The sequence below is a fragment of the Agelaius tricolor genome, unplaced genomic scaffold, assembly GCF_023055355.1.
Source record: "Agelaius tricolor isolate 1412-34295 unplaced genomic scaffold, bAgeTri1.0.p SCAF_7, whole genome shotgun sequence".
NCBI lineage: Eukaryota > Metazoa > Chordata > Aves > Passeriformes > Icteridae > Agelaius > Agelaius tricolor.
The window spans coordinates 27,104,240-27,132,030 of NW_027269267.1; the positions used below are offsets into that span (position 1 = coordinate 27,104,240).

Sequence of the window (27,791 nt, forward strand, 5' to 3'; positions counted from 1 at the left end):
AGTTTCTGTCAGGAAGTCTGATGACTCTAAGTACAAATCACATAATAAACAGCAGCATGTTTGTTGAAATTTTTATGCTTGTCATTGCATAATTGCAGCTGAATAAAGCAGCTTTCCTACTCTAAAATGAGAGGCACTGGAAAATCCAGAGAGGAGAATGATGTACAGATTAAGAATATCCCACTATTCCTAGGAGAAGCTGAGAGATAAGAGACACTAATCTCCTCCAGGACACAGCACAGATTGCCAACCCCATCTCATCAGTCACACTTGCCAATCAGCCTCTTTACTGATAAACCCATCTGGGAGGGGACTGGGAAGCAGGATGTAGAACGGGAGGTGATTAAGGCAGCACAATTATTGAGCAATTACAAAGCAGTGAATGGGAATAAGCTGCATGCTGCTTGCTGGAGATAGGAAGCAAGCTTTCTCCCCCCACCAAAACCCAGATAGGAATAGGATAAGGCTAGGCTCCTTATTCTGAAGGAAGTACATTATCAATAGTCACACATTATTCAGACTGGGGGCATAGGGAGGCAGACAAAGGTAAATTTAGGTAAATACCTTTAGGCAAAGGTAAATTCAGACATTCAAGAGTTAGTCAGTCAGTCTCCTTACTGTTTCAATAATAGACACCCAGCCAGTCATTTGAAACAAGTTACAGCCTTAAAATGAACTGAACGAGTCAAATATACAATTCCATTAATGGAGATAAGGCACAACACACCTAGACAAAGATGCAGAATACAGACAGGCTCAAAGACTTCTCTACATGCAAGGTAAATATTTGTCAAGAATGCTTCTTATTTATAGTATTTTCAACAAATTGTTGCAAAACATCATTAATAACCCATGCTTCCAAATCTGATTGAGGTCACAGCAGAGCTGTTTTGTTTCTAAAATGACACAGACATAAAAGATGGCTAGATAAGCAGAAAAACCAGCGACATCTAACAGCACAGAAAATTTTCATAACAGATGGGAAAATTGAATCCCAAATTTGAACTGAAGAGTATCATGCAGAATCTCATCACTTAAACCTCATTCCAAATTTTATCCATGATATTATGTCTGCATATATCAAATTACAGGACTGAGCCATTGAGGGTTTTTGACATACATATTAATTTGTCACACCTTGAAAGTGAAGACACTCTTAAATATTCACATGCAAACGTGCATACTCGACAAGATGTTGATGTATTCACATTTCTCTTCCACCCTGCCCAAAATTAGGCAATGAATTTGCTCAAAAACTGGCCTCTAACTGTGAGGTGAGAAGACGCATAAATTAAGACTAACCACAAATTATATACTCCGGGATATTCAAATTATTCAAATCTTTACATAAATCAAAACTGAAACAAGTCTCAAATCACTTACTCTAGCATAGTTCAGTAGCTCATACACACACCCACCCCAACATTTAACATATTCTAGCAGTGTCTAAATACTCCCAGCTGTCCATAGGAGAAAGCAAATTTCTAATAGACAAAGGAAACAGAAACCACCCTTATAAAAGGGAAGCCCTTGAATGTGCAATACTTGCCTGGAGGGTCCTGCTAAGGTAACAGTGGCATAGGGATCACATTGCCCGTTCACAATGGGCAACCCTTGGCACTCCAAAACTCTAGAAAAGAAGAAAATGAAGACAAATACATTAATTTAATGGAAAGAAGCTGGAGGGAAAATAAAACTGAAGCATGTTCATAGGTTTTTTTTCACAACACTTTACACTAGGGAATTGAAATGTCACTAAGCAGAAACATTTAATTTATACTTGAACTTGACAACACATTCTGTTCTTAAATACTAACTTTAATAAGGGTCAAAAATACTGTTAAATTACTGCAAAGCCTTAACTCAAAGGATTTTTATTATGCAAGCACAGCAATTTAAGGTTCATGAAGCAGGAGTCTGCTGTCAAGATGGGAGCTGTCAGCACTTTAAAATTCTGTGACAATTTATTCACCAAAATACATAACCAGAATTTATACTGTAAGAGAAATATAAGAAAAAACCCACATAGACAGATCCCAGAAGCAGTTAAATAATTTCTCAAAATAACATTCATGAAGACCTCAGTGCTTTTGCAAAATTTGGCATGGGCTTATTTATAAAGTTGTGTTAATTACAGACCAGGACATATAACACAGCCATCCTTCTCCATGTTCAGCAGCTCTGCACTCAAGCAGTAACAGAGACGTTGGAGGGAAAAAATGGAACAAATTGAGGTTTGCTGCACACAGTGGTGGGAAAGCTGCACTTTTGCACTCTCATTTCAACATCTCTTTGGGGAAGAAAAAAAGAAGAAAAAACCCAACACAACTACCCCCAAAAACTGAAAAAATGCTGCATGTTTCAGACGTTAAAACCTACTGAGGAATGCAGCACCAGCTGGAAACAAAGACAGACAAGCCAGTTTCCAGAACTCTCCCTCCAGCAACAAGTTCTGCTTCCAACAGGTAACCTGCTGAGCTGATGTATTTGCACAATTTTCGCTGGAAAGTTTCAGTGAAGACCAACCACGAAGCTCTCTGGGCAAGTGAGCAGTACCATCATTGGAATGTGAAGTATCATGCAAAAATCTGGGTGCTATAGCATCACATGCAAAGTAATAGGCATTTTACTGCTTTCAGTGATGGCAATTTCAATGCAAAAGAATGTAAGGATGAGCAATAGAGAAAAATTCAGTAACAGATAGTGCTCCACAATTTCATCCACAAGGTAAGTTATTTGGTTACATATAGTGTAGACTTTAAATACAGTTTAACTACAGACCTATTATTTACTTACCCTCCATAAAGGAAGAAAATAAGTAATATTCTGCATCAACACAGGAATCATTTTTGTACCAGAGAAGGTAAAACCTAGACAGGTTCACACAGCACTACAAGTAGAAGATGACTGAACACCACACTAAGGGGCACACACAGGTAGCTGAAATGATACATTACATTCCTAGCTGAATTGTCCTACCCACGGCCCTTCAGAATGAAGGCTAGGTAGCTGGCTTTCAATACAGACAGCCCCTAGTAATGCACCAGCTCACAAGCTTCTCAATTGCACAGCCCTCACCTGGTCAACTCCTCATTGCTCATTCACTAACACTAGTACAAAATTATGTTCTGTTTTCTGGACATGCAAGTGGAATCACAGATCAAAACAACAGAGAGAGTTAGGAAAAGCCTGGGTTGCACAGGCCATGTGCTGCTTTTATCTCTGGACTTCTATTACTTCACTACAAGTTCACCATCCACAGAGACAGAATTTAGAAGCCTCCGAAGCCACCTAGTTTAAGCACATATCTGATATTACAGAGTGCTACAACACAAACAGTGAAATTCAAGTCACAAATTCTATCCCAGCACCAGCTGGAAATCCATGGTGTAAGCTTCAGGAACCCTCAGCATCAAGCAAGACACAAACACATGATTTGGCTGCCTCAATGCAGTGCATACTTTGTTTCTTCCACCATCCCTTGATGCTGCTCCACAGAGGCAGGAGGTACCCATGAAAAACACATAAATTTGACAGCTCCACGTCTCTCAGAGGCTTCATAAATAGACCAGATGCCTGTTTGCAAGCAATCAAATCCTACTCTAAATTCACCTAGCTTACCTTACAAAGAAAGTATAGAATAAGCTTTTTCTTTGCACATGTAGTAATACAAAAACTCAAAATTGTAAGGGAGATGCCACTTTTTAAATTTAAAAGGGGCAGATGTGAACAGAAAGAACATTATGGGGAACTTTACACTGTAGCACCCTGACAGAGTATCTGTCAGTGCAGGAGGAAAAACCAGTAAGAACCAGCAGAAAGTTTTTATGGAGAGGCAGGTGCAGCTTGATTTTCTTACAAGTAAAGGACAGACCACTTTCCTTCCAGTGGTCTTTGCACTAGTAGGACCACATTCACAGCAGAAACACTTGGCCAGTGAGCCACAGCAGGACTTCTGGTAATTCTTTTAGGATGGCAGATGTGGCATGAACACATTCCTATTTAACAGAACAATTGTACACCAAGTGACAGTGTGAAACCAAACTCCTGTGTTCCAGTGCTTCCTTAAAGCAGTCTGGAAGCTCCTTAAAATGAAATAGTAACTCAATGGCTTCATAGCAGTCAGCCAATTTTCTGCTGCTGATGAATGGATTCCAAGTGAGCTCTCATCCATAAGAGAAGAACTATGTGAAATTTAAACAGTCAGAGCATGTGGCCAGAGAGACTGTGACTCCTGTTTAAGTAAAAGCAGTTCTTTCCAGAGTGTGTAGAAAATAGAAAGTGATCCTAGAGAGAGCATAATCTACACTTGAGGACATACAGAGTTTGCAAATCACTACACAATCAAAACAGAAAATAAAAAACATCACAGATGAACTTGAATGATGAAAAGTGTGAACTCATCCAAACAAAAAATATGTCTATCCTAACTGTACACATGTACAATGACAGATCTATTCTAATATTGCCACATAGAAGAATTGAAGGTTTTTCTTGTGAGTAGCCCTGTGTTATCACATCCATCATCAGCAATGGTTAAAAAGGCAAGCAGTATCACCAGCTGGTTGGAGAGAACACACCAATGTACATCATTGGGCACCTATAATTTGAATTGTGTGTGCTCTGCTCTCCAGAACACATGGAGAAGAACAACAGATGGCTTCTAACCACCCATAGCTCTCCCAGAGCTGTACTCTCCAGCTCAGAAAACAGAAGTTAACCATCCACAAAAAGCTTACAAAATCATGAATGGTGTGAAGAACATTTCCTCACAAAATAAGAACTAAAGGGCACATAATGAAATTACCAGACAGAAGGTTTAAAAATAAACAAAAAGGAAGTACTTTTTCCACACAATGAAATTGCAAAATTTATTGCCACGCGGTGTTGTGGAGGCTGAAAGAATATTTGGATTAAAATCAGCACTACAGAAACTCATGGAGTATAGGTTTGTAGGCAGCTATTAAAGCTTAATGGTCCAGAAGCCTCCTTCAGCTCAGGAAATCCCAAACTGGTGATCAGGAAGGGTGCAACACTGGAGCAATCACACCACTTGAAGTATCACTCACCAGAGAGCATCAGCACTAGGCCAGACTAGAGGGGCATTTTACACAGTAGGGTAGTTGTTCTGTTCTCTGGGGGAAAAGCAAAAACAAAAGGAAAAAAAGAATAAAACAAAATACACAGATGTTCTTGTGCAGCCACGATGACTTAAGAGTAAGTTGCTTCTTTGTGTGCTTCTGGAATAAGAAAAGCAAAAGCAACCTTGAAAGAAACAAAATGTGGGAAAACAGGAAACAGACACCAACAGACTGTATCACAAGCCTTTCAGGTAATTTAAAAGCAGTTATTGTTTAAGAATGTTGAAGAAATCAGGCAAAAGACTGAAGACTTAGGATTCTGAGGAAGGAAGGCTGTGTTTGGAGAGACGTTCATTCTAGTTCTTGTTTCTTATAAAGCATTATGAGGAGAAACAATAAAATTCAACAATGCACAGGTCTGTTTGACTCATGTTAGAACACTCTCCTTAGTTACAGGATACTGTAATGTCAGGGCTGCTTTTGTTACAGGCATTTTCTTCAGTCATGGGAAAGTTGCTAAGTCAATTACTGCTCCTCTCTCCCAGCCTGGTACCAAAACACAGGCTTTACTTGGCACGCAAGGAAAGAGCTGGAACAAAATGTCAGCTACTCAGAGACAATAAAATGGAATCTCAATTATGCCACAAGGCCATCACATTATTTAGACTGACAGTTCATATCTGGATTAGATAAAAAAGAAAAAAAAAGTGTAATAAAGGTATGGTCTTGGGAAAGAGGGGCATAGTGGGAAGCAGTGAACAAAGCCAGTAAAAATAAAATGCCCCTGCTCTAGTCTGCAGAATAAACTTAACTTACATGTACTAGAATAATGAAAAAAACGCCTGACAATCAAGATTATTCAAGAATTACAAGTCAACCCATCAGACCTCAGAGGAAAAAAAAAGTCTGGTGGCTGCCAGAATCTTGTCTACCCAACTGGTGATTTCTCACCATTAGCTGTCTGGAGCCCAGCTGGGGCAGAATGAGCCATCCTTCACAGCTTGCCTGGCTGGGCAGAGCTAAGGTTAGTGCTGGGTCATAGGAGAAAACCCTCAATGCAGCTGCCTCACTGTATTTTGCTTGTGGTTTATAAAATTAATACGTTTCAAGAAACAAGGCAGTTCAGTTTTCAATATGGTTGATGACCAAACCTTCAGAAGAGTAAATAAGCTATGGAAAATTCCCAGTGGGTAAGAGAAAACCTCAAAAACCTAAACATATCATAAGCATGCCCTTGTGTCTACAGAAGCTGAGAGGGTGGCAGGAGCAGAAAGTCTTGAAAAAAATAAAGAGATTTTTCAACAAAGACTAAGTAGCTCATATCTTACAGTACAGGCATTTCCTCTGGGTTGCCATCTCAGCACTGGAGGCTGTAATCTCTGACACAGCCCCTACACAAACATACTCAAAATCAGCCTTAACACAGGTGAGCAACATCAGAATGATCCAAGCCCACAGGCATTCCATGTTCCTGCCCAGGAACTCCAAAAATTGTTTAGAAATTACAGGCTTCGTGATTAGTTCAAGATGCACATGTGTCATCAGCCTCCTTGTGTCCCAGAATGGACAACCAAGGCAAAAACAGACCAAAAAAAGAAACCAGAAGGGACATTGCTACTCTTAAAACTCATATGGGTATTTACTGTTTTTCCAGAATAAATCACTCCAGTCTACCAACTCAGGCACAGTTGTTTCCCCACTTTCAGCTTAGAGTAGGGACCAGCACACCATTCCCATTCTCCTTCTCAAATCAGACTGTTTTCTCACTGTGATTTCTCAAGAGAAAATAAATGCATCATTTTTTCAATACAATTGCTTTCTATCACTGTACCATATATTTTAATTGCTTGGTTTCTGAGATCAATATAGATACTTAGCAAGTTTGCTCATCTATCTTATCATGCCTCTATTCCAGCCTTCACTTGTTCTACCTCTCTTTCACTTCTTTATCTTGAGACTTCATTCCACCTCATATGAACATTTTTTTGGCCATACTCAGGTTCTGCTCTGCATCATTTTAAAGACAAGAGACTTCCTCTTGCTTGCTCTAGTGATCTAATGATTACTTGAACACTCAGTACTTTGTGAGGTAACCCTGACCAGACAAATATCAACTTAAAAGCAAACTTGTGGTAGATTTGTCAGAATTAACATCAAAACAATGCATCTTTGGCTTATGCTAAAGTACATTTCCCAGAGCTGGGTATATGACTTAGCTTCTTAAGTCTCTCTAGATCTCTCACTCTCTCTTTTTTTCTCCTTCCCAATTTTTTCTTTTCTACTCACTAGAGTAATTTTGTAACCTATGTACTATCCTGAGTACTTTGTCTTGCAGAGGTAACAGAACACCTCTAAATACTCCCTCCTTGTGACTGGGCTTCTCATGGAGCATAAAATAAGGCTATTACTCTGTAACTTCATAATAGAACAGTCCAGTCTTTTTGTCTAGTCTAACAGCAAAGAGGTGGTGTCCCTTCCTTGCAATGTTCATATCATTCCAGAATGCTCTTTTCTTTTGGTGCAGCTTTGCACCACAAGCTGAGCTCCCTTCTCATTCCCAGTGGTTTAGGAGGAACTTTGCTGTAATGCTGCATGATGGATGTGCACCTTGGCCAACCTCACACCTGGGTGGGCTCATGGCAGCTGCTCTCAGACCAGTGAACTGACTTACACCTTCCACTGCAAGCAGGAATTATTGCCAGGCCTCCTTATTCCCTTTATCACAGCCTTAATAAAACAGTTATATTCACATGTTTCAGAGGGGTTTGTCTGAATGTAACTCAGACAAAGTACATTCACCATTAATAAGCAGAAAAGTGACATGTCTAGCTCAGAAATTCCCTGAATCATAAATTTTCAGAGGCCAGGAGAGTGTGTCACTGTATGACTACTCTCATCATTCTTCATGTCCTAGACAGACTCAGAGTCAGTATCCTGGGCTGAGTCTGACCAAATGCTCCATCTGTTTGTGCACCTTCAGACATGCCCTGCACTTCCCCTCCACTTCCACAAAGTAATCTACTGGATGTCCACTGAGGATTTAACATACACACACAACCCTTTTTTGTCAAGAGGCTGACAAAGTGGCCAGTTTCTTCTGGAGTAAGACAAAAATTCTTACAGTTTACTCAATCCTGGTTTTTAATTCCACTCTGCCTTTATCATCAAAAATACTATAATTATTATGTCCCAATCCTCTCAAAATTTCTTACCAATTCACACTATGACTTTAACTTGTCCATGTCCCCAGGGAATAAGGAGGTTAAGAATATGGAATACACATCTTGAATCAAGTCCTTGTCCTCTGGATGATCATCTGAGGCCAAAGGATCATGCCCACTCCCAGTAAGTGAACTCAGTAAAAGATTATTTCAAAAGTCCCTATTCCTTGACTTTTGGAAGTGATCTATTTGTACCAAAACAAGATTTCCTACTATTCTTCTCACCTGAATGTTGTTTTGTACTGGGAGCAGACCAGTTTCCTCTGACAGCAGTTCTCACATCCTGGGAATTGCCTGCAATGATGTGCCCTGGTTCACCTTAAAGTAATGTCCCACACAGACAGAAAATGCTACAGCATTATGACCCTGTGCTACAGGGTCTGGTGACCACTGACCATGCCACCATGGTAGAATGAACCAGGGAAAGGAAAGGATGGAACAATGTCCAAGAAGATAAAGATACCGAACAAAATACATCAATACTTGCTTTATCATCAATATTTTTCAAGACATTTTCCCATTACATTATTTCATCTCTCCAGGAAAACTGAAACCAGAGTTTTTATCCAGTCCTCATCCACACTGCTGGTCTCCAGCCTAGCCTCCCGCCACTCTCACTACCCCTCAGGAAAACTGTTCTCCTTGAGGAAATCCAGCAGAACCCTATCTAGTCTGAATAATACCCTCCCTCCTTTTGAGTTTATTTTGGTGAACAAACAAGTTCTGTCTTATAAAGCAAAAATAAACACTTGCCATCTCCTTAACATTTGAGAGGATTAACAGTTAACTGGAGCTATTTTCGCCTTCATGTGGCAGCTCATTCTGCCACAAAGGTCTGTGGCACTAAATTAAATCCTGCCCCATTCAAACAAATGGCACTTCACCTGGACCAGCAATTTACTCAATGTGTATTCCCTTAGAATAAAGACTTTTACAGTATTTGAGGCATTGACTCTGAAACATTTATATACAAAATATATTTATACACTCAAAACTACTCCCATTTTGATCAGCCCTAAGGACATCAGAGGAACAGACTGTGCAGGCAACTATTTTGGTTTTTTTCCCTTTTAGAATACTCTCCAAAGCCTCTATGACAAAAGCACTATAGAAGCCTTGAAACTGAGGTTACAGCTGCAACCCCATGTAAGCACAACTTTTTCTTCCCCATTTCCAGTTCAGTTGAAAATCATCACAGTCCAACAAATTAAACATGTTCTTAAACCCGTGTTACCCTGAACAGATTCCTTCCCAAGCTGACCTACAACTATTTTTGCAGCTTCATGCAGATTAGCTTTTGGTCTTAAGTGGAAAGTTCTGTAAGCACAAAATTTCTGTCACACACACACACAACTCTTGTTAACACAAGGCCGGCAATGGTGATTTCCTTCTGAGAGAGGAAAGGAAAAGGAATTAACTGCTATTGTCTTAGATCAAGCAAAAATTTCTTTTCCAGGTATTTTACTGAAGATATTTTATAGCAAAACAGGGACAAATATTCATACAAAGCCAACAAATAACATATAGAAAACAAGTGAAAGCTAATGAGCACAGCCCACTTCCCCATTCTACCAAATCCTATTAGAGATATTACAGTAAAACTACATCCAATGCAAAACCCCCTACTTCATTAAATAGAAGGAAGAAATACAGTCAACACATATGCATCCCTAAAACCAGCATTACTTCAAATAAACTGCAAACTTCTCATGTCATTAAACATCAACATTTCTTAGAATTTTAAAACCAGACTATTTTCCTGCTATTAATATGGGAACTGTCCTCCATATTCAGCTCAAACCATCCCATTTGCTTTCCAATACCCACTCTAGAAAGACCTTTAAAAGCACCCATTTACAGAGTGCCATCTGTACACTGTACTAAAGAGAGCAGACTAAAAAGTGGGTGACAGCCATCCTGTTCTCACAGGACAAGGAGTTAATCCATTAGTGGTTAAAGCCAGTTTATGAGCCAATTACAGGAGAGTTGCAAGCTTCTTAAAAGCCTCTTCAGAAAACTCTTCAGTTATGTCAATATTAAAAAATGGTTAAATTATCCTCTTACAACAGTGCCCTGAGGCGTTAAGCAGAGAGACAAGCTCACTGAAATTTTGCTCTACACTGATTTAGTGACTATTCCTGGCACTGACATCATCATTTCCTTCTGCCTTGGTCTCAGACTGGCAACTCCAGCTATTAACAGAGAATAAGAACTTAACAACAGGAGAGAAAAGAGAAAGGCTAAGCAAGCAGAAGTTATTTCTAGTACATGCTGATATTCAGAGAAAACAAAAGATGCAAGTACAAGTTAAACCAAAGCAAGTAGTATATAAAAATTGTAATGGAATAGCAAAACAAAAGAGGAGGTACCATCAGGAAAGGATAAATGTGCTTAATGATGGTACTATATTGATTCTTGCAGGGGCAAGTGAAGAAATTTGAATTTCATGTAGTATGGCAGGAAGCCAAGGAATGGGTCACAGTATCGAGGCATTTGCAGAAGCACTCGTGTTACTGCAGCATGGTGAGAAATGCAAAAGGAGTGAAGCACAAAACAGCAACAATTACAATACACAGCAAATGATTAGAGCCCAGCCAGCAGCTTTAGCTGAGCTGCCTGTGGCAATCCTAAATGGAAGCAATGAGATCCTGTCTGTACAGGCTGATAAGAAAAGAAAGAAGACCAAAAGGCACCATGGGAATGAGGGGCAAAAAGGCTGTTATGGCTAAATAATGAAGCCAGTCCATGGCACAAAAATATCCCAGGTCATTTTTATTTGCTTGAAAAGGTATACTTGTCTCAGTGTTCTGCATGGGAAATACAGGTTTTATGGAAAGAAAACTGCAGTGATGTCTGACTTAACTGCTCCCAGGAAGGAGCTGTGGGCACACAGCACAATCTCTCCTTTCAGGCAGCACTTGCATGTCACTGTGTACATACATGAGCACGGAAGCAAACAAAACAAGCTGCAGGAACATGTCCTGACTTCTCCCCTCCACCAGCTAGCAGAGGCCAGAAGCATCTGCAACTATTAGATGTTTGATACTCATATGACAAGAAGGAAGACAAGATGAAGAAGCTATTCTAATAAGGAATAAGTTACAATCAGGAAGCTATTATAATCAGGAATAACTGACACTCATCCCTAAGAGAGTGTGATACATGCCAGAGTAAAAGTTAAAGAAATCACCCAAAAGCTTCTGAGCCTACTAGCAGGAGTCTGATTATGAAGTAAAAGTAAGGAAAAGGCTAAAAGCAGAAGCTTTAAAGAATTTATGACAGAGAGAAGGAAATAGGCACCCTGGTGGGGAGTGGGTAGGTGTGGGTGTGTGAGAGTGGGGGAATTAAACTCTGTGAAACAAATAGATAAACAGAAGCAGCGTACCCTACGGCTTTCCTACCTAGCTGGTGAGCAAGATTTTCCTCCCAAGTGCTGAGTATGGTCATGTCAAACAGATATCCCAGGCTGGCCATAGACAGTAGTATTTTAAATAAAAATTTAGACATGCTGGTGAGTGACCTGAACTGACAAATACCTGAACAACTGAGAGAACGAAGAAGATTGGAAAAGAGCATCTAAATCACATGCCATGGCACATTTGAACCACAGGGCCCAACAACACACAGCTCTTGGGCCAAGAGAATGCATCAGCTGAGAAGCATCTTTTGGGTGATGGGGGATGCACAGGAAGGGAACACAAGGGAATGAGATGGTTTAATGAAAGCTGTAGCACCAACAGAATGTAAACCCAGCCAGCTTCTTCTCATCCCTACCCAATCCAAGTATAATGATTTCTCTACTAAATAAATTCTTGAATACTCTTCCACATAGATTTTCACATCATACAGTTAACTAGATGTAGTAACAAAGTTTAATTAGGTGTAGTAAGAAATACACCTTTCTAAATGAAAGCAATACAAAAATAGGTTGTAATTTATAAAGAAAAGAAGTAATTACCTGTGGAACTAGAAATCAAAGGTGCCTCCAAACACTTCACAGAGGCTACAATCCTCTGTAATGAGAATGCCTTGACACACCTGAGGTAAGCAGTACCTTTAATGCTTTAAAAAACTCAACTTGAAACAACTCAGAAAAACTCTTGATTACGTTTACGTAAATCATCAGACAATCTGGGATCTTGATTAACAATAGTTATTATTAAAGGGCAGTGATCTTTGCTACACTTTGCAAAACTTTCATAATGGAATTCAAATTAAGTTGATTCATTAGCCCTGCTGAGACCCAATGGCAGTCATGTTGCCAACTAAGTTCCAAAGTAATGCTGATACACTGAATTTATTTTGATAAGAGGACTGGGCTAAAGTTATACAAATTGTGTCACAGTGAACATAAAAATGCTCTCCAACTAGAATTCACAAAATAATATTAATAACTTGATTCTGTCAGGATTTACATATCTAAAAAGATGTCAATGTATCTCATTGTAATTATGGACAATGCAGTAATCAAACACAGGAGGCAAAAAATAAAAAGCACACAGTATTTAATATGGAAAATAAGGCACTATATCCTCAAAACCTGCCCTTTATTTTAAAGAAAGAAACCTAACTCAAACCAGAAGCATTCCATTTAAACCAGATACACCAAGTCTGTGGAGAGTCTTCTTTAGTAAATCAAATTGCAACGTACAGATCAGGCTCGTTAACTTTCATTTACCTACATTTTTTACACTGATGCAGATAGAGATATTCATAGAATAGTTTGGGTTGGGGAGTCCTAAAAGATCATAAAGTTCCAACTCCCCTGCAATGGGCAAGGATGCCCTTCACTAAAGCAAGCTGCTCAAAGCCCCATCAAAGAAGCACAAGCATCATAAGGATCAAAATGTACATTTTGTAGTACACTTTCCTATGAAATTAACTGAAAAACCCTTACCAATGTCCCTGACTTGGCAAAAGAAGAGATCAAACAGGATTCATAAACCATTTATTTCATAAACAGCTGTCACAGGATGGTGACTTGCCTACTTTGAATAATTCCTCTGGTCCTACAAGGAGATGTGCAATAGTGTTCTGTGCCTGAGGATCAAACTGTGAATGTAATACAGAAATTCCATGAAGGACATTTTGTGGCCATTCTGTAGCAACACCAAAGCAAGTAGGTCCTGCAGACAAAATCTTCCATTAGCAGTGAAACCTCCTTAATAAAGCAACATTCTCTGCAATGCTACAACTGTAAAGCACCAGGCTCTTAAGACTCTCCACAAGTTTTAAGACTTTAGGAAAACACCTATGGGAGCAAAACCCAGAAGGTGCCTGGAGAGGAAGCCACAGACTTCTAATGGAAGACAAAATCCCTTTGACCTGTTTAACAGTTGTGATTACCTGCACAACAAAAGCACATCTGAATGGTAATCCTGGTAGCCTCTACCAGGAGCAAAGCATTACACAAATTGTAAACAATTTCCCCTGACACACTGTCCCATTTGACTTTCTACTCTGAAAAGTTGGTCATGTCATAGGTTTAGTTAAAACCTATGATATCCCAATCCAAAGAAGAATGTGCTTCACGAAGTGCTGGTTATACCATTGCTTGTACAGCACAAAGCCTCTAGAGATGAAAAGCAATGTAAAGTGCTCTTTATTAAAGTTTTTTGTGACTTGTCACTTCATCTTAGAGAAAAACAAGATGCAAATTAGGGCAAAGTCAGATAGGCATGTTGATATAACCAGCTGTAATTAGAAGCCACATCAGCTTTTTACTTCCAATTATTGCAGAAAGAGTTTATACTGATGTTACGTTTATCCTCATAGTTTGGGATGAAAAGGGATCTTCGGGATCACATTCTGGCCTCTTTTGAGACAGTGATGAGAGCTCACACCTACTAAATTTGTGCAACAAGTTCATGATGATTACTTCATCTTGAGAGCACATTTCTGAAGAGCAATTGAGGCTTAACTCAAAGGAATCACAACTGTTAAAATATACTCAAAATTTTCCACATGAAATTGTTAGCTGATTAATGATCATGACAAAAAACAAACAAACAAACTCCCCACCCCCAATGGTTTTACCACTTGTTTCCCATTCTTCTCTTGAGACTCCAAACATTGGTTATCACTTAGTGTAGGAATAAGTAACCATAATTCAGAAGGACTCTCTTCTAAATAATGTGCATACTGAGATTTCACAGAATCAGCTAGGTTGAAAAAGACCTCTGAGATCATCAAGTCCAACTCATCACTTAACACCACCTTGCCAATTAGACCATTGCACTCAGTGCCACATCCAGTCTTTTCTTAAACGCCTCCAGGGATGGTGACTCCACCACCTCCCTGGGAAACCTTTTTCAATGCCCAATCACCCTTTCTGTGAAGAATTTCTTCCTAATATCCAGTTTAATCCTCCCCTGGCACAGCTTAAGACTATGTCCTCTTGTCCTGTCACTTGTTGTCTGGGAGGAAAAGCCAACCCCCACCTGGCTACACCCTCCTTTCAGGTGTTTGTAGGAAGTGAGAAGGTCCCCTCCGAGCCTCCTCCTCTCCAGGCTGAACACCCCAGCTCCCTCAGCCAAGCCTCACAGGATGTGCTCTCCAGAGCCTTCATGAGCTTCACTGCACTCCTCTGGACACACTCCAGCACCTCAAGGTCCTTCCTAAGCTGAGGAGCCCAGAACTGGACACAGCACTCAAGGTGTGGCCTGTATCACTGGATTCAGCCCATGGATCCAACCTGTTCCAGGTCCCTCTGCAGAGCCCTCCTACCCTCCAGCAGATCAACCCTCCTCCTCAGCTTGGTGTCACTGAAGATTTTCTTGCATAGATCTAGCAGTCACTCACTGTAAGACATATTTACCAGCTCCTCTATTTTTCCTGTAGCTCTGAACACTTCTGAGTTTAACAGCATGCTTTTTAGCCCAGTCTCCTAAAGAGAGAAGCTTAAGAGAAAATGCTTTCTGTCTATATTTGTCAATCAATCTCCTGCTGAGGATTTTTTTTAATCAGTTGGCATTTTCCACAAAATTTGAATAAGTGGTAGAGATTTTGAAAGATACCCCAGTTCTACTAATTTTATTAAACTCAATGGCTATGCAGAGAAGAAAGCACCCCAGGATGTCCCTAGGGAGGAAAGGGCTGCACACAGCAGTTCTCAGCAGCTTCTGACTGAAAAGCACATAAATAGGGAGTCTGCTGTCACCCTGTGCCACTTTTTACAAACATGATGTTTGGGCTGGTGGGGCATAAAACTGGACAAATCAGCAGAGACTGTCAAACTACTAAAAGAGTAGAAACCATACACAGCAAGTACATCTGCAGCTGGATACAGTCTAGCTGAATTGTTGCCTCTGTTTGAAGCTTGTATGAAATTATTACAAAACCATCAGCTTGGAAGCAAGTCAACAGTAAAATAAGTTAAAATTAATTGCAGACATTACTGCCTCCAAAAGCACAGCATCCTTGACAATTTCTGTGCTCACTGCAATTTCTTTCAGAGTATTTCCCTTTTCTCTTAGTATTTATGAGAACGAAACTATTAGATAAACTAGCAACCTACCTTGTAGGGCAGAAAGGAATGGGACAGTGAAAATGACAGGTTTCAAAGTGCTATTAAATTAACAATGTGTATTGAAAGATTTTTCATCTGACTCACAAGTGCTTTTTACGTTACAAATATATAATTGGCAAAATAGATGAGTTTTTCCACAATTGACTCTTACTGAAATTCCAAAAAATGGCATCCAAGTCAAAGGTTTACACCAAGACAGAAAAGTAGGGGACATACAGTTGACACCAGGTGATTTTAGCACTGTGGATTCTGGAAAGTACTCAATCATAGCACATAACTAGTTGCATTCTCAGTACAATAATGTGCCCAGAAGCACAAACATGATTCCAGATGGAGTAGGGCAAGAGATACTTTCTCATTATTGCCACATCCACTGCATGACTTTTTGCAATAACTTCCTCTCAACAAGTCCTTCTGTGAACAATGAAGTTAATGACAAGTGTTTCCTAGGTATTGTGTACCATGTCTCTACTTTCCTCACATCTGAAAAAAAACAAAGAAGCACAACAAAAAAGAAATCGTCCAGCCTCAACACTTGGGGCCCTGCAACTTCCTCTCTACCCTCCAACTTCCCCTATTTCTATCCTACCTTGATGTCTGTCCCTAGCTCCATTCTGCTACCTAAATATCATGTTGGCAAGTGCTGCTCTTGGAGCAACAGATAAAAAGCTTGCAGAGACAACTGTAATTTGTGCCTCATCACATTGCTCCTTTAGAAACTCCTCCACTGGTTTCGGATGGTGCCAGCCACAGAAGCTGTAGAAATCCCAAGAGTCATTCAGAATGAAACAGGGTGCAAGCTCACCCCTGTATTATGTGAAATACCTTGTACTCCAAAGGCAAGAACCTTTTGATATAGGTCATATTGCAAGGCAGCCAGCTGGTTTTTCCTAGGGCCCTACCTCAAATGCAATTGAATTCTTCCAAATGATCATCATTAAAGGACATCGGTGAAGTAAAAAACTGCAGACATTTGGGGCACTGACAGCCTACTGAAGGTGCTAACAATTCACAGTTCTCAAAATCCACACACCTTTTACAAACATCAGCACTACAGGAATGTTCTCTAATGCCCCTGAAGCACCCTAACACTGTGACCCCAAGCACATTTAGAAATAAAATAATTTACCATAAGGATTTATGCTTGAATAATTTGCCTCCATTTATAATCCCAGTCTGTGCATACTCTGTGTAAAACAGGAAGTACTGTCACATTATTTACACAGCAGCATTTACTGCTAAAACAGAATGGCTTAAGACTTACATTTGAGTCTTTAATTACAAACCAAGTTTTATACCTATTCCAGAATCATGTGATGACTATCCAATCTCAAAATGGTGAGCACTTTAAAATATGTTCTGCTGGAGAAGAGTCTAATTGAAGTTGCTGTTGATTGAGATTACAGATAAAATAACACTTGTATGTGATTTGCATAAAGAATTTCATTAATAGAGGAGAAGCACTGAAGAAACACTGAATACAAAAACAAAGAAGCGTGAAACAAACTTCATTTAGTGGGAAACACAGCAGCAGCAAAACAGCTGAAACTTGATTTAGGCTACAAAATAGTCAACAGAGGCTACAGTGGGGATGGAGAAGCACAGCAGAGACAGTGTAAATTCAGTGTTATAGGAGCTGGGAGGAAAAAAGAAAAAAATTTATGCACTATGTGAAGGCCTTATAAAGATACATCTCTCTTCCTTCTTCTCCTCTGTACTCCCAAAACCCACAGCATTGCAGCACTTCATGATAGAAGTACCAGACACTATGTGATTTAACCTCTGAGCATTTTCTCCCCATCAGTTTGTTATGAAACCCACACCAGATTAAAAGCATGATCAAGATGCAATCCTGCAGGAAAAGGTGCAGCTTGATGCAGGGCTTGCTCTCCAGAAAAAGGAGATTGTAACACATTTAATGGATGCATGAGTTTATTCAAAATGAAGCCATGAAACTACTTCATGCCTTCATTAGCATTCCTTCCCAGGAGCAAACAAAGGTTGAAATTTTTCAAAATACTGTGAGTTCACCTGATTGATGCATACATTAAACCAGCCTTCTTGTAGTTAGCAATACCTTTTTTCCCCTAATTGATGCAGGTCATATTTTAGGCAGGAAAATAAGCTTTGACCCTGAGGTGAGTTCAAAGCTGGCTGCATGTCTCTGTAGTGGAATGGAAACTTTTCAAAAGAAACACAAATGTATATTCTCTAAACTGGAAGCAGCAAACCCAAGAGGGCTGGGTGGCTCATGGACCCATTCTGGATGTAGGCACAGTACCAAGAGATGTAACATGTCAGGAAAAGCAGCCACTGCCAGTTCTGGCCTCCTCTGACCTCCAACAGGAGCTGCAGCTCAACATAACCATCAAAAGCCTGAGACTGAACATTACTGCCTCACACAGCAACAAAACAACCCCAGGTTCCTGCTGGCACTTTGGTGGAACACCAGATCCAGTCTGGAAAAGGAAAATACTTTCTGCAATCACAGGAGGAAATAGCAGACCTGCACCAGACAAAACCATGTTTTCCTCTTATGCTTTAGATTAGGATCCAGACTGCTGATCCAAAAGTGGGAATGGCCATTATCTCAGCCCTTTTAACCAGACTTGATGTATGTAACTTTGCCCTTCATGAGTTGTGGCCAACAAAACAAAAAGGCTGAGCTCTGAAATTTTCAAAACGAAGCCATCATTTACCTTAACCTTAGAAACATCATATTGCATAAGAGACTTTTAAACAGTTACATAAAGTCAATCTGCTTTAGGGCAGTGATTGTCAACCAGTGAGCAGCAATGCTCATGGACAAGGAAGTTCAGATCTATAATGTGGGCCATCAGAGAGGAAGGTCAGATGCTGCTCACTGCATGCTCTGTGCTCTATTCCCATGGTAGGGAAGGCAAGGGAAGCACCACCAAGTCCCTGGACTACCACACCTAGGCAGAGACTTTCTGCTTTAACCACACCTGACAAATGAAACCTTCTTCCTTACCTCCCCCTCTTCCTCTTCAGAAGGCTTTTAAAGCCCACAGATCAGTCACTGTTCTTTTAACAGTCCCTGAAGCGTTGATCTTGGGGATGTCATACCTACTTATTGTCTCCTCTCCTGCCTGCTCTTGTAAACTGCCCATTCAGCTTTGTTCCACATGGTCGGAACACATCTTGTGGAGCCCTCAAGAGAGCTGCACAGCATTTAATTAATAAATTAATGCAGAGCAGCCACATCTTCCATACCAGAGCTACAAAAGCTTCACTTTCCAAATAAAATTTCAGCATTGATAACGTATTTGTAGACTTATGAATTACTTACTGGAGAACTGTGTTACTACATGTGAAAGACAGCAGTAGCCTCTGAAGCACATATGTTGTTATTTAGCTATATAGATTTACTGGGTGGGAGAAAAAAGAAGCAGAGGGGAGGAGGAGTGAGCTCTCCAAAGCAGATGTTTCCAAGCTTTTTTAAAACTAAGAGACAAGACATAAGACAACACTTGAAGGAGCAGCTGGGGACACCGAATAAATACAGACATTTAAATGTGACTAATTACATACACATGCTGGAATTCTCAGAGGATGATCAGGGAGCCAGGCTCCCAGCTCACTCTGACTTTCAACAGGAGTTCAGTGGCCTGTTCCTTCAGGCATGCTGCAAGATGTCATCTTGCTAAATACAGAACAGTGCCTCTAAATGTTGCCTCTAGTAGCTTAACCACAGCAAAGCCTGCAGATTGCTACAAAGCTATCTACAGGAGCCCTCCTCTTTATTAAATAAATACAAATGCATGTATCTGCTGTTCCTTGCCTGTGTGGCTCTGACAGATGAGACAAAGTTGCCTGGACAGCCCAGAGGCCTTAAAGCCTCTGGGGAACCACCTTTCTGTGCTAAACACAAATACATTGCCCAAAACCTGCTCTAGCAATGGTGGGGAAAGGTTTACAAAAAGTCTACGGATCCTTTCCAAGTACTTTGGTTGTAAAGCAGGAAAGGTTTCTGTACATGGGAAGTGGTGGCTCATAAAAAAAAGTTTAGGGAAAAGTACATACCATTGATTTTCAGATGTATTCATGCAATATGGCTAGACACACACTGTTCATGACTTAGCTCAAACACCTCCACCCAGCACGGCTGCAGAAAGAGACTCTTTCCCTGGTCATTTTCCTTCTTCTGCATTACAGAAAAAGAAAAGTGCAGTTTCCAAGATACATAGGATTAAGGCCTGTTTCAGCTTAAAAAGCATGAGGGGGGAAAAAAAAAATACAACAGGGCTCAAGCAGCTGCCAGAAGCTGTGTGTCAGCACAAAGGGGTGTGTACGGACACAAGCAGCCAGAAGCATGGGAAAGTCTTGACCACTTCCTTCCATGGCCTATCTTAAAAATCTTCATAAAATTACAGATAGATTTCTGGCAGGTGACAAACAGGAGGGAGCCTTCACTTCACAGCCAGTGGAAGGTGAGGCCAGATGTTGATAGTCACAACAAGCAGTGGCTGACTGTGCAGAGGGCCAGGAAGGCCGTGACTGTAAAATTGAGGAGGAACACAGTGCAAGATCTTTTGTGAGTAAAAGACAAAAAGGAGAGAAGCCAGACCTACTAAGACTTTATTTTTCCCAGCACCCAAGGTGACTCACTAGACAGCACAACAATGTTCAGTACAAGTGCAGCTAGAGGAAGGTACCAAACTACAAAGTCCATGCCTGCTGTTTTTTTATCTGACATACTTGGGCAAGGGTCTGTGGTCAGCAGGCTGCCCATCTCATCTCCCTGTATGATGTGAATATACACATCAAGAGCCTGCATCCCAAGTCCTGTAACTGGGATACAGGACACTGATGGGGGTCAGTCAGGACCACCAGGTTTTGTACCAGGTCCCACAGGGGATGCTTACAAGTAGCAAACCTTTCCCAGAAGGAGCATCCCAAGTGAGAGCTGTGGTTCTTACAGAGTATGACAGAATAAGTTGCTGGGAGACACACGCAGTGTGAGTGTGGTGCCTACATCTGTCCTGTCAATGTAACTTAAATCCACTAATGCTTCTCCTTTTAATCTGTTTTGCAGGGATTCAGTCCAGGAGATTGTGCTGTAGCAGCTGGATGAGACCATGGCCTGTGATGAAGCACAACAGCTTAGTGGTTTAAGACTAAATGAAAGTACTGAATGCTTCTTAAGGAGAAGCTATTAGGTAACCAGTTTTGAACTGAATTTTTTGCTTCCTCTGCAGGGGCTAAGGAAGCACACTTGCCTCTTGCATTTTTTAATAATCTACTACTTAATGTTCAAGAGCTCAGCACTTAAATATTTTAATTTGCCCTTCCATTCAGATGAATTTTTCCATCCATTCATCCAGCTGACTGTTCACAGCATACTCCACAGGACTGCAGGCTGGCTCAGCCCCAGCTGCTTTCCAGGCTTTCTGGAATGCAGAGGTGGCAGCAATGTGAACAGGCTCAGAGGGCACAATGATAAAGACCTATGGATAAGCTCATATCTTCTGGAGAGGTAAAAAAGTTTCCTAATTGGGCCTAGTCTTCATTTAGCCTACATATGTGGTCTTTGAAAACAAGCACTACTCTGGGACTTAAAAAAACAAGTGTCTTTAAGGTATTTTTAAACAGCTGCCCACTGGATGCAGCTTTTGTTCTCCCTGCAAACCTGAACTGTTCAAGCAGTTATATGTGTGAGGGAATTTACAGGGTAGTGTTCATCTCTGCAGCTAAATGCTTAATTTAAAACAAACTATTTTTCTTTTTAAACAAAGTCAAGGAAGTTCACAAGACAAGCATTAGATTCACCAGAACAAGTTAGTTTTTAAGATGAAGTGATTCTAGATTCTTGCTCATATTTTTACAGCCTTGTCTTATTTGCTCACTGTAACATCCACGAGATATTCACAAAAAAATCAGTTATTTTCACAACACTCAACTGGAACCTGCACTTCCCTAGAACACCTATCTCTGCTTTGCACTCATGACCTACCTCTAACAAAGGTTCTGCCTCTCCTGCCTTTGCTGCTCTCCTCACTGGCAAATTCCAGCTACAAAGACATTTAGCTGAGCATTGCTTAATTACCACACTCTTTTCTAATAGGTTGAAGCACTAGAACCAAGATGTCTATGAACAAACCTGCAAGAGATTTCAGATCATGTGGAAAAATGTTAAGAGCTGCAGTATGCTGTAAACCTTCCTGAAGCAAGCAGTAAGGCATGAAGAAAATGCTGGACTACATTCTCAAGTACCTTTTTTTTTTCCCAAGATGTAAACACTCCCCTTCATCATTCCCTTCTTCTTTCTCACAGCTAAGACAGATGGCCATGAAATCCTGCATCAATCCTGTGGAACTTCATACTCTAGAAACATTCTTCTTTCCCAATTTTCTTATTTGAACTGCTAAGCTCTACTGTCACCACTCAAATAACAAATAAATGTGGAAACTAGACAAAGCCAGAGTGTCCAGGTCAGATATCAAAGAGGGTGGCAAAGGGAAAAGACAGTTTCAGCAGACAAAAGCTTGCTTGAGCTCTGACTGGCAAATTTTGTTTCTAAGACACCTGAGCTCATTATGATTCAGTGGCTAAAACCTCATGATTTTTCTACAAATTGTAGCTATTACACGGAACAATACCTAGCAAATCATGGTTACAGAATGCTGCACAAACCAATCTAAGTTTTTTTTATCTGCATTGTAGAAAGTTAATGAAATAGTCTTCAAATCGAGAACATATAAGCAAAAATTTGAATAAGCATTTAAAACCTGTCTGGCCAAATGAATAGAAAGCTAGGAAATCACACTGTTAATGTAGTCATTGCCTTACTGCTATTCATGAAGCAAGAAGCTACATGTATTACATATTAAGAAGAATCTTTTCAGACACCTATTTCCAGCATTTCAGGAAGTTCACTGAAAAATCCATTGGTACTATAATTTTACAGGGCCCCACTTAACCTTGCTTTAAAAGACAGCTGGCTGTGGTATGGCATACTCTCTCAGAATAAAACAAACACAGGCAAACACTTCTGAAGGTCCTTCAGTACACCTCCTAACTATTCAAAACAGATGGGAGCAGAAGGGCATTTCAGTTAATCTGTGTTTGCAGAGTCACGGACATCACAGGATTGCAACCCACAATTAGGGTTCAAAGGATAAGGACAGAAGGCTCTGTAGCTGTATCACATCTAAGGAGTGCATTATACACTTTCAGAAAGGCCAAAGCAAAAAAAAAACCTCAATGTGGTAACCAGGACAACTCTGCTCCTTCTCCCTGTCTAAACACACTATCCTCCAGGCATGCTTCAAGGAAAGTCCAAGCTCAGTGATAAACCCACTGTCCTGTATGTTCCACACATATTCACCCTCTCTAACACAGAAATTGCCTTTTCCCACCTGGAGGGCCCAGCCTTCCTCTAGCTGCTACCTGAGGACTCTCATTGTGTCATTCTCCATTGCACAATTTGAATATGACCAATTGTGATGATGGTCACACACATTCTGAGAAATCAGAGCTCCAACCTGTATCTACCAAGTCCTAGGCTGGCATCTTTTAAGTGTTGCTTGTATTGCTATTGGTCCTAAGGCTTTGTGGGACAAGGGGAAATAGAAGGTGGCAATTTTTGTTCTCAAAGAGGTTCAGCTGTGTTCCAGCAGCACTGTGCCCTGGTTAACAAGTTCACTGGAGCTCAGAGCCTCCACAGCAGCAGACTATCCCCTGCCTCATGAGAGCAGACTGCAGAGAGGAAGAGGTCAAATGTACCTGCTGCAGAGCTCTGGTAGGACCTGCATGGCCAGAGGGTACATGCACAGGCAGGCACAACCACGTTCCCCAGCACATCCTCATATCAAGAGTGGGCCTACAGTGATGGAGGTCACCATATGGGTCACCTGCATTTGTTAACAGGTCCCAGATGTAAAGACTACCAGGAAAAAGCCTTAGCAAAGGCAGCAACAAAATGATACTAAATACTGGTCTGAAAATTGGGCTGGTCAGAACTTTCCTAGCTTCAATTTTTTTTTATTTTTAAATAATTTTTTTTTAAACTTTCAATTTATCATATTGACATGACTGACATAGAAGTGTATGATGCCAGCAGTGTGATTTTGACAGCTCTTCTGCCAGAGAACACAAAGCATTCCTCACAGAGGCAAACCAGCTCTGCCACTGCTTCTGAGGTAAGGTGAAAGGCTTTGGTGTGGCCAGAGAGCAGTGGTCTTCCAGACTCCTCCCCACAGGACAGAGAAATCTTTACTGCCATTTGAGTCCTGTGGCATCTCTGTTCCAACTTGAATGAGACCAGATGGCTGATTCTGAGGCTGCCTTAGTAAGTGATGGCAAACTTTTGTTTTAAGTCAGCTCTGTAGCACTCTCACCACACACGCTGTGCTACAAATTTACTTAGCTGGGAAGGTCCTTAATGCAAATTAGAAGGACATTAATATTACCCTTTGATGTCTTTTTAGTATTTATGCCATGACTAAATTGGGTAAGGAACTGATTAACATTTAAGGCTATTAGGAAGAAAATTACATAGAGGGAGGGAAAGGGAAAATGAAAAAAACTCACACGCTATAAACTCATAAGGATATTTCTGATTAAGAACATTCAGTGTTCAACTAAATGTGTTGATTCCTCCAACTATTTTTAAATGAAGCACTGCAGACTGTTTGCAATCAGTCTATTTCTCATAACTTCACAGCTACATTTCAAGTCCTACCGAGTTGCAAGCTTGTGGCAGACAACACCAGTGTCTGTTATGACTTCACTCAGTCTCAGCTCCAGGTGGACCTTCCCCTGAAACACACCAAAAACACCACAGGAAAAGTTAGTTTTATGCATAGGCAGCCACACCATTCCAGCTTCAACCAAAGCAAGCCAGTTTGTGCAAGTAATTCCAGGAGAAGCCTGAAGATTAAATAAGAGCTATATAGCTGAGGTCTTTCTACTGCCACAGAATCCAGACTAGGAGTCATTCAACGAAATTTGGGTGCATAATTCCCCCCATTATAAGTTGAACTGATTGAAGGATATGGAGTGTCTATGGTCTGACACAGAAATGTTATGCTGAAGTTGTAATTAGCATTTTAAATATTAAGCAAGTATCTGCAACACTATTGTTAAAAACAGTATCACAGAACTGTCTTATAAATTAACCTCTACATGTTTTAAACATTATAAAAATAAAATGCATTAAACAATATAAACTATAAGACAGGTATCAATAAAAGTATATCAAACAACTATTAAAAAGACACATTAAAAATGTTCAATCATGTTGCTAGCATTCACAGTATCTACTGTTACACAGTGTTCAAGTCCTTACCATCACAAAGTACCAAGGTATACAAGTGTTTTTATAGAAATATTTCTGCTGGTCTTAAACAAATGTTTCCTTCTCAGGAAAGAATGCTTCAATGCACTTAGATGAGCCTGAGAGTAAACTGGCCATTTGCTCAACCTCACACAGACTGAATAAAATGAAAGCTCCTCATTTCAGAAATTAGGTTGAAAAAAAGAATTTTAAAAATCAGCAGTATTTCACACATTTTCCTAGCTACATTAAGCTTAAAATGATTGTGATGCCTCTCATGGGCTAAAAGCCATTTTTTCTTGTAGCTTTTGTCATTCTCCTGTGAAAGCTTTGAAAATGGTCAGATGCTCCAAGAGTGACTCCAAGCTTCCTAGAGCAAAACAGAGGTCATGGGACCACTGGGAACAGCAACCTACGACTATTCCCAAAACACCTTCCAGTGTTTTACTCCCAGTTAAAAACTCAAATACCTTGAAATAAGGCTACAGTAACATGCTTTCAGGCCTAATTTACAGAAAAGGTTACTCTTACATAAACAGAATGCTTTTTCCCAAATCAATTATACCATTCTGAAAAACATAAGGATTCAGCTGAATAAATTCACTCCTGAGAAATGGCACTAGCTGGGTTTACAAAATACCAGATAATTCATTTTGCAAAGGGAAGACAGAAAACTGCAATAAATCAGTATCATAAGATCAAAAGTTAATCTAATCAACAAGAAGGTCAACCTATAATGGATTACATGTACCACAGAAACAGAGAATTGCCATGATCTTTGACTGACAGTTTGTAAGAAAGAAATCTATACTTTTAGTATTAACAGAACTACTGTAATAACAACAGGAGTCTTTTATTGCAGTAGGTCTGCAGAGTTTACAAGCAGGAAAGATTAGACAAAGCAACAGAACAAAAGAAAAAGTCCATTTTACCGAAAACTGAAAAAGTGGCTTCACCTGCTCAGAGAGAATCCCTCCTTTGGAGCCAGGGATTGAGTCTAGGCTCAGTCCTGCATTATGAGGCTATAATGCTTTCTTTTTTCTGAGAAAAAATCTGGAGGTTTGGCAATTCTGAAGCAGCATGTATTGATTACTCAAAACATTTCCATTAGCAAATATATTTCAGGGTTGTTCCTAGAAGCAGCTATGCTTATTAGCACAACCTTCTGTGGAAGGGTAGGACCCCTTTTCAAGGAACAAGCTCAAGGAGTGCCAACTCAACTGCTGAACACTTCCTTTTCCATCAGCTCCTGCTGATATGGAGGGTGGGTTCACAGGTCACACCTCCTTCCTCACCACATCTAACACCACATAATGGGGCCAGCCAGCTTCCAGTTATTGATTAGAGAAGCCATTGGATGACTGAATTTCTTGTAGAGAAGCAGACAGTACTCAAAAGGAAATCAGTAACAAAAAACTTTTGAAAGGCCTTACTGAGGAAAGCACAAATTATACTATGCTTGGTAGATATAACCTTTACTACACACTCTGTTATCTGAAAACAAAACTGACTGCAGGTTGGCAAAAAAAAAGGAAAAGACTCAAAGTCCTGGTTTTCTAGATACAGGGAAAGCCTGTCTCCAGCCACCTTCTGTCTGCCTGGAATGAAGCAGTGAGCCACTGTGGATTGAAACACCAGAAAACAGTTATAAAGCAGATAAAAGTACACAAACGCTACCTAACCATATCATGTTTCCAGCAGTTGCAAATTTGTGGTTTAATTTAACCGCAGTACTTTGAAGGAAAAGAAAATGCATGACCACAGATTATCCTAAAGTTACTCTTATGACAAAGTTCTGCCATCCTGGCATAAAGCAGTTTCAGCATCCTGAACAAGGCCTCAGAGGCAGTGTTTGCAAGGTCACCAGGACACCACAGGGAGCTGTGTCAGAGTGCAGTTAAATGCACTCATTTTTCCCCGGAATCTGACACACCCCACATGGAGCAGTGACTGTAGATTCAGATGCAACATCCAACCCAGATCAAAATAGATGCAATCTGGTTTTTCAGAGAAATATTTATGAAAAAGCACTGACAAATACCAGGAACTTCCGTGCCTATCTGAGGCTCTAGAAGATGCACAGAAGACTGTCAGTCTGCCTAAGCCAGAGAGCTATCTGGAGCCAAATCTACCCAAATTTGGTGGGGAGCCAAATCTACCCAAATTTCCCAAATCATTTTAAAGCAAATATCAACCAGGCCTCCATCCTTTTTGTTACTATCAAAATTTTTAAAATCTTTCACTTTTTAAAAACATCAAAGAACAAGTCTTCCCTGCTGATTTTAAACAAAACCAGAAAATATACAGTTTGCTTGAATATTAAGTATCAGGTCAATAACCTTAATATCCAGGGCTCACACAGCATGATAATTCACTTCCACAAAAGAACAACAGTTGATATCAGAAAAACTCCTAAGTAAGGTATTTGTTTACTATTAAACCTGCTGGACAAGAAGTTTATGGTAACCCACCTTTCTACTCCTCACTAGCCTACCCAATTTTGCTGGGAACTTTCCCACCAAGGTGGGAGGTGCACCTGGATGAAAGTTTTTCCAAACATTCGTTCCAAATGGGGACACTTTTCACAACTCAACTCTGCTCGTTGTTCAGCAGTGTGGAAAGAGGGACTGGGACCCACTTTTGGCTCCTTACTCTTCATCCTG

The 27,791-nt window shown here is 40.3% G+C and overlaps 1 protein-coding gene across 1 annotated transcript in view; it reads right to left on the reverse strand.

Annotated features, from left to right (window-relative positions):
- RASA3 (RAS p21 protein activator 3) overlaps positions 1-27,791 on the reverse strand; it is a 130,453-nt gene that overhangs the window by 34,000 nt on the left and 68,662 nt on the right. Inside the window, exons 5-6 of the mRNA XM_071430715.1 lie at positions 24,535-24,611; positions 1,550-1,630 (exon numbers count right to left, since the gene is read on the reverse strand). Of these exons, the coding sequence (XP_071286816.1) occupies positions 1,550-1,630; positions 24,535-24,611 (158 nt within the window). The remainder of the gene's footprint in view (positions 1-1,549; positions 1,631-24,534; positions 24,612-27,791) is intronic.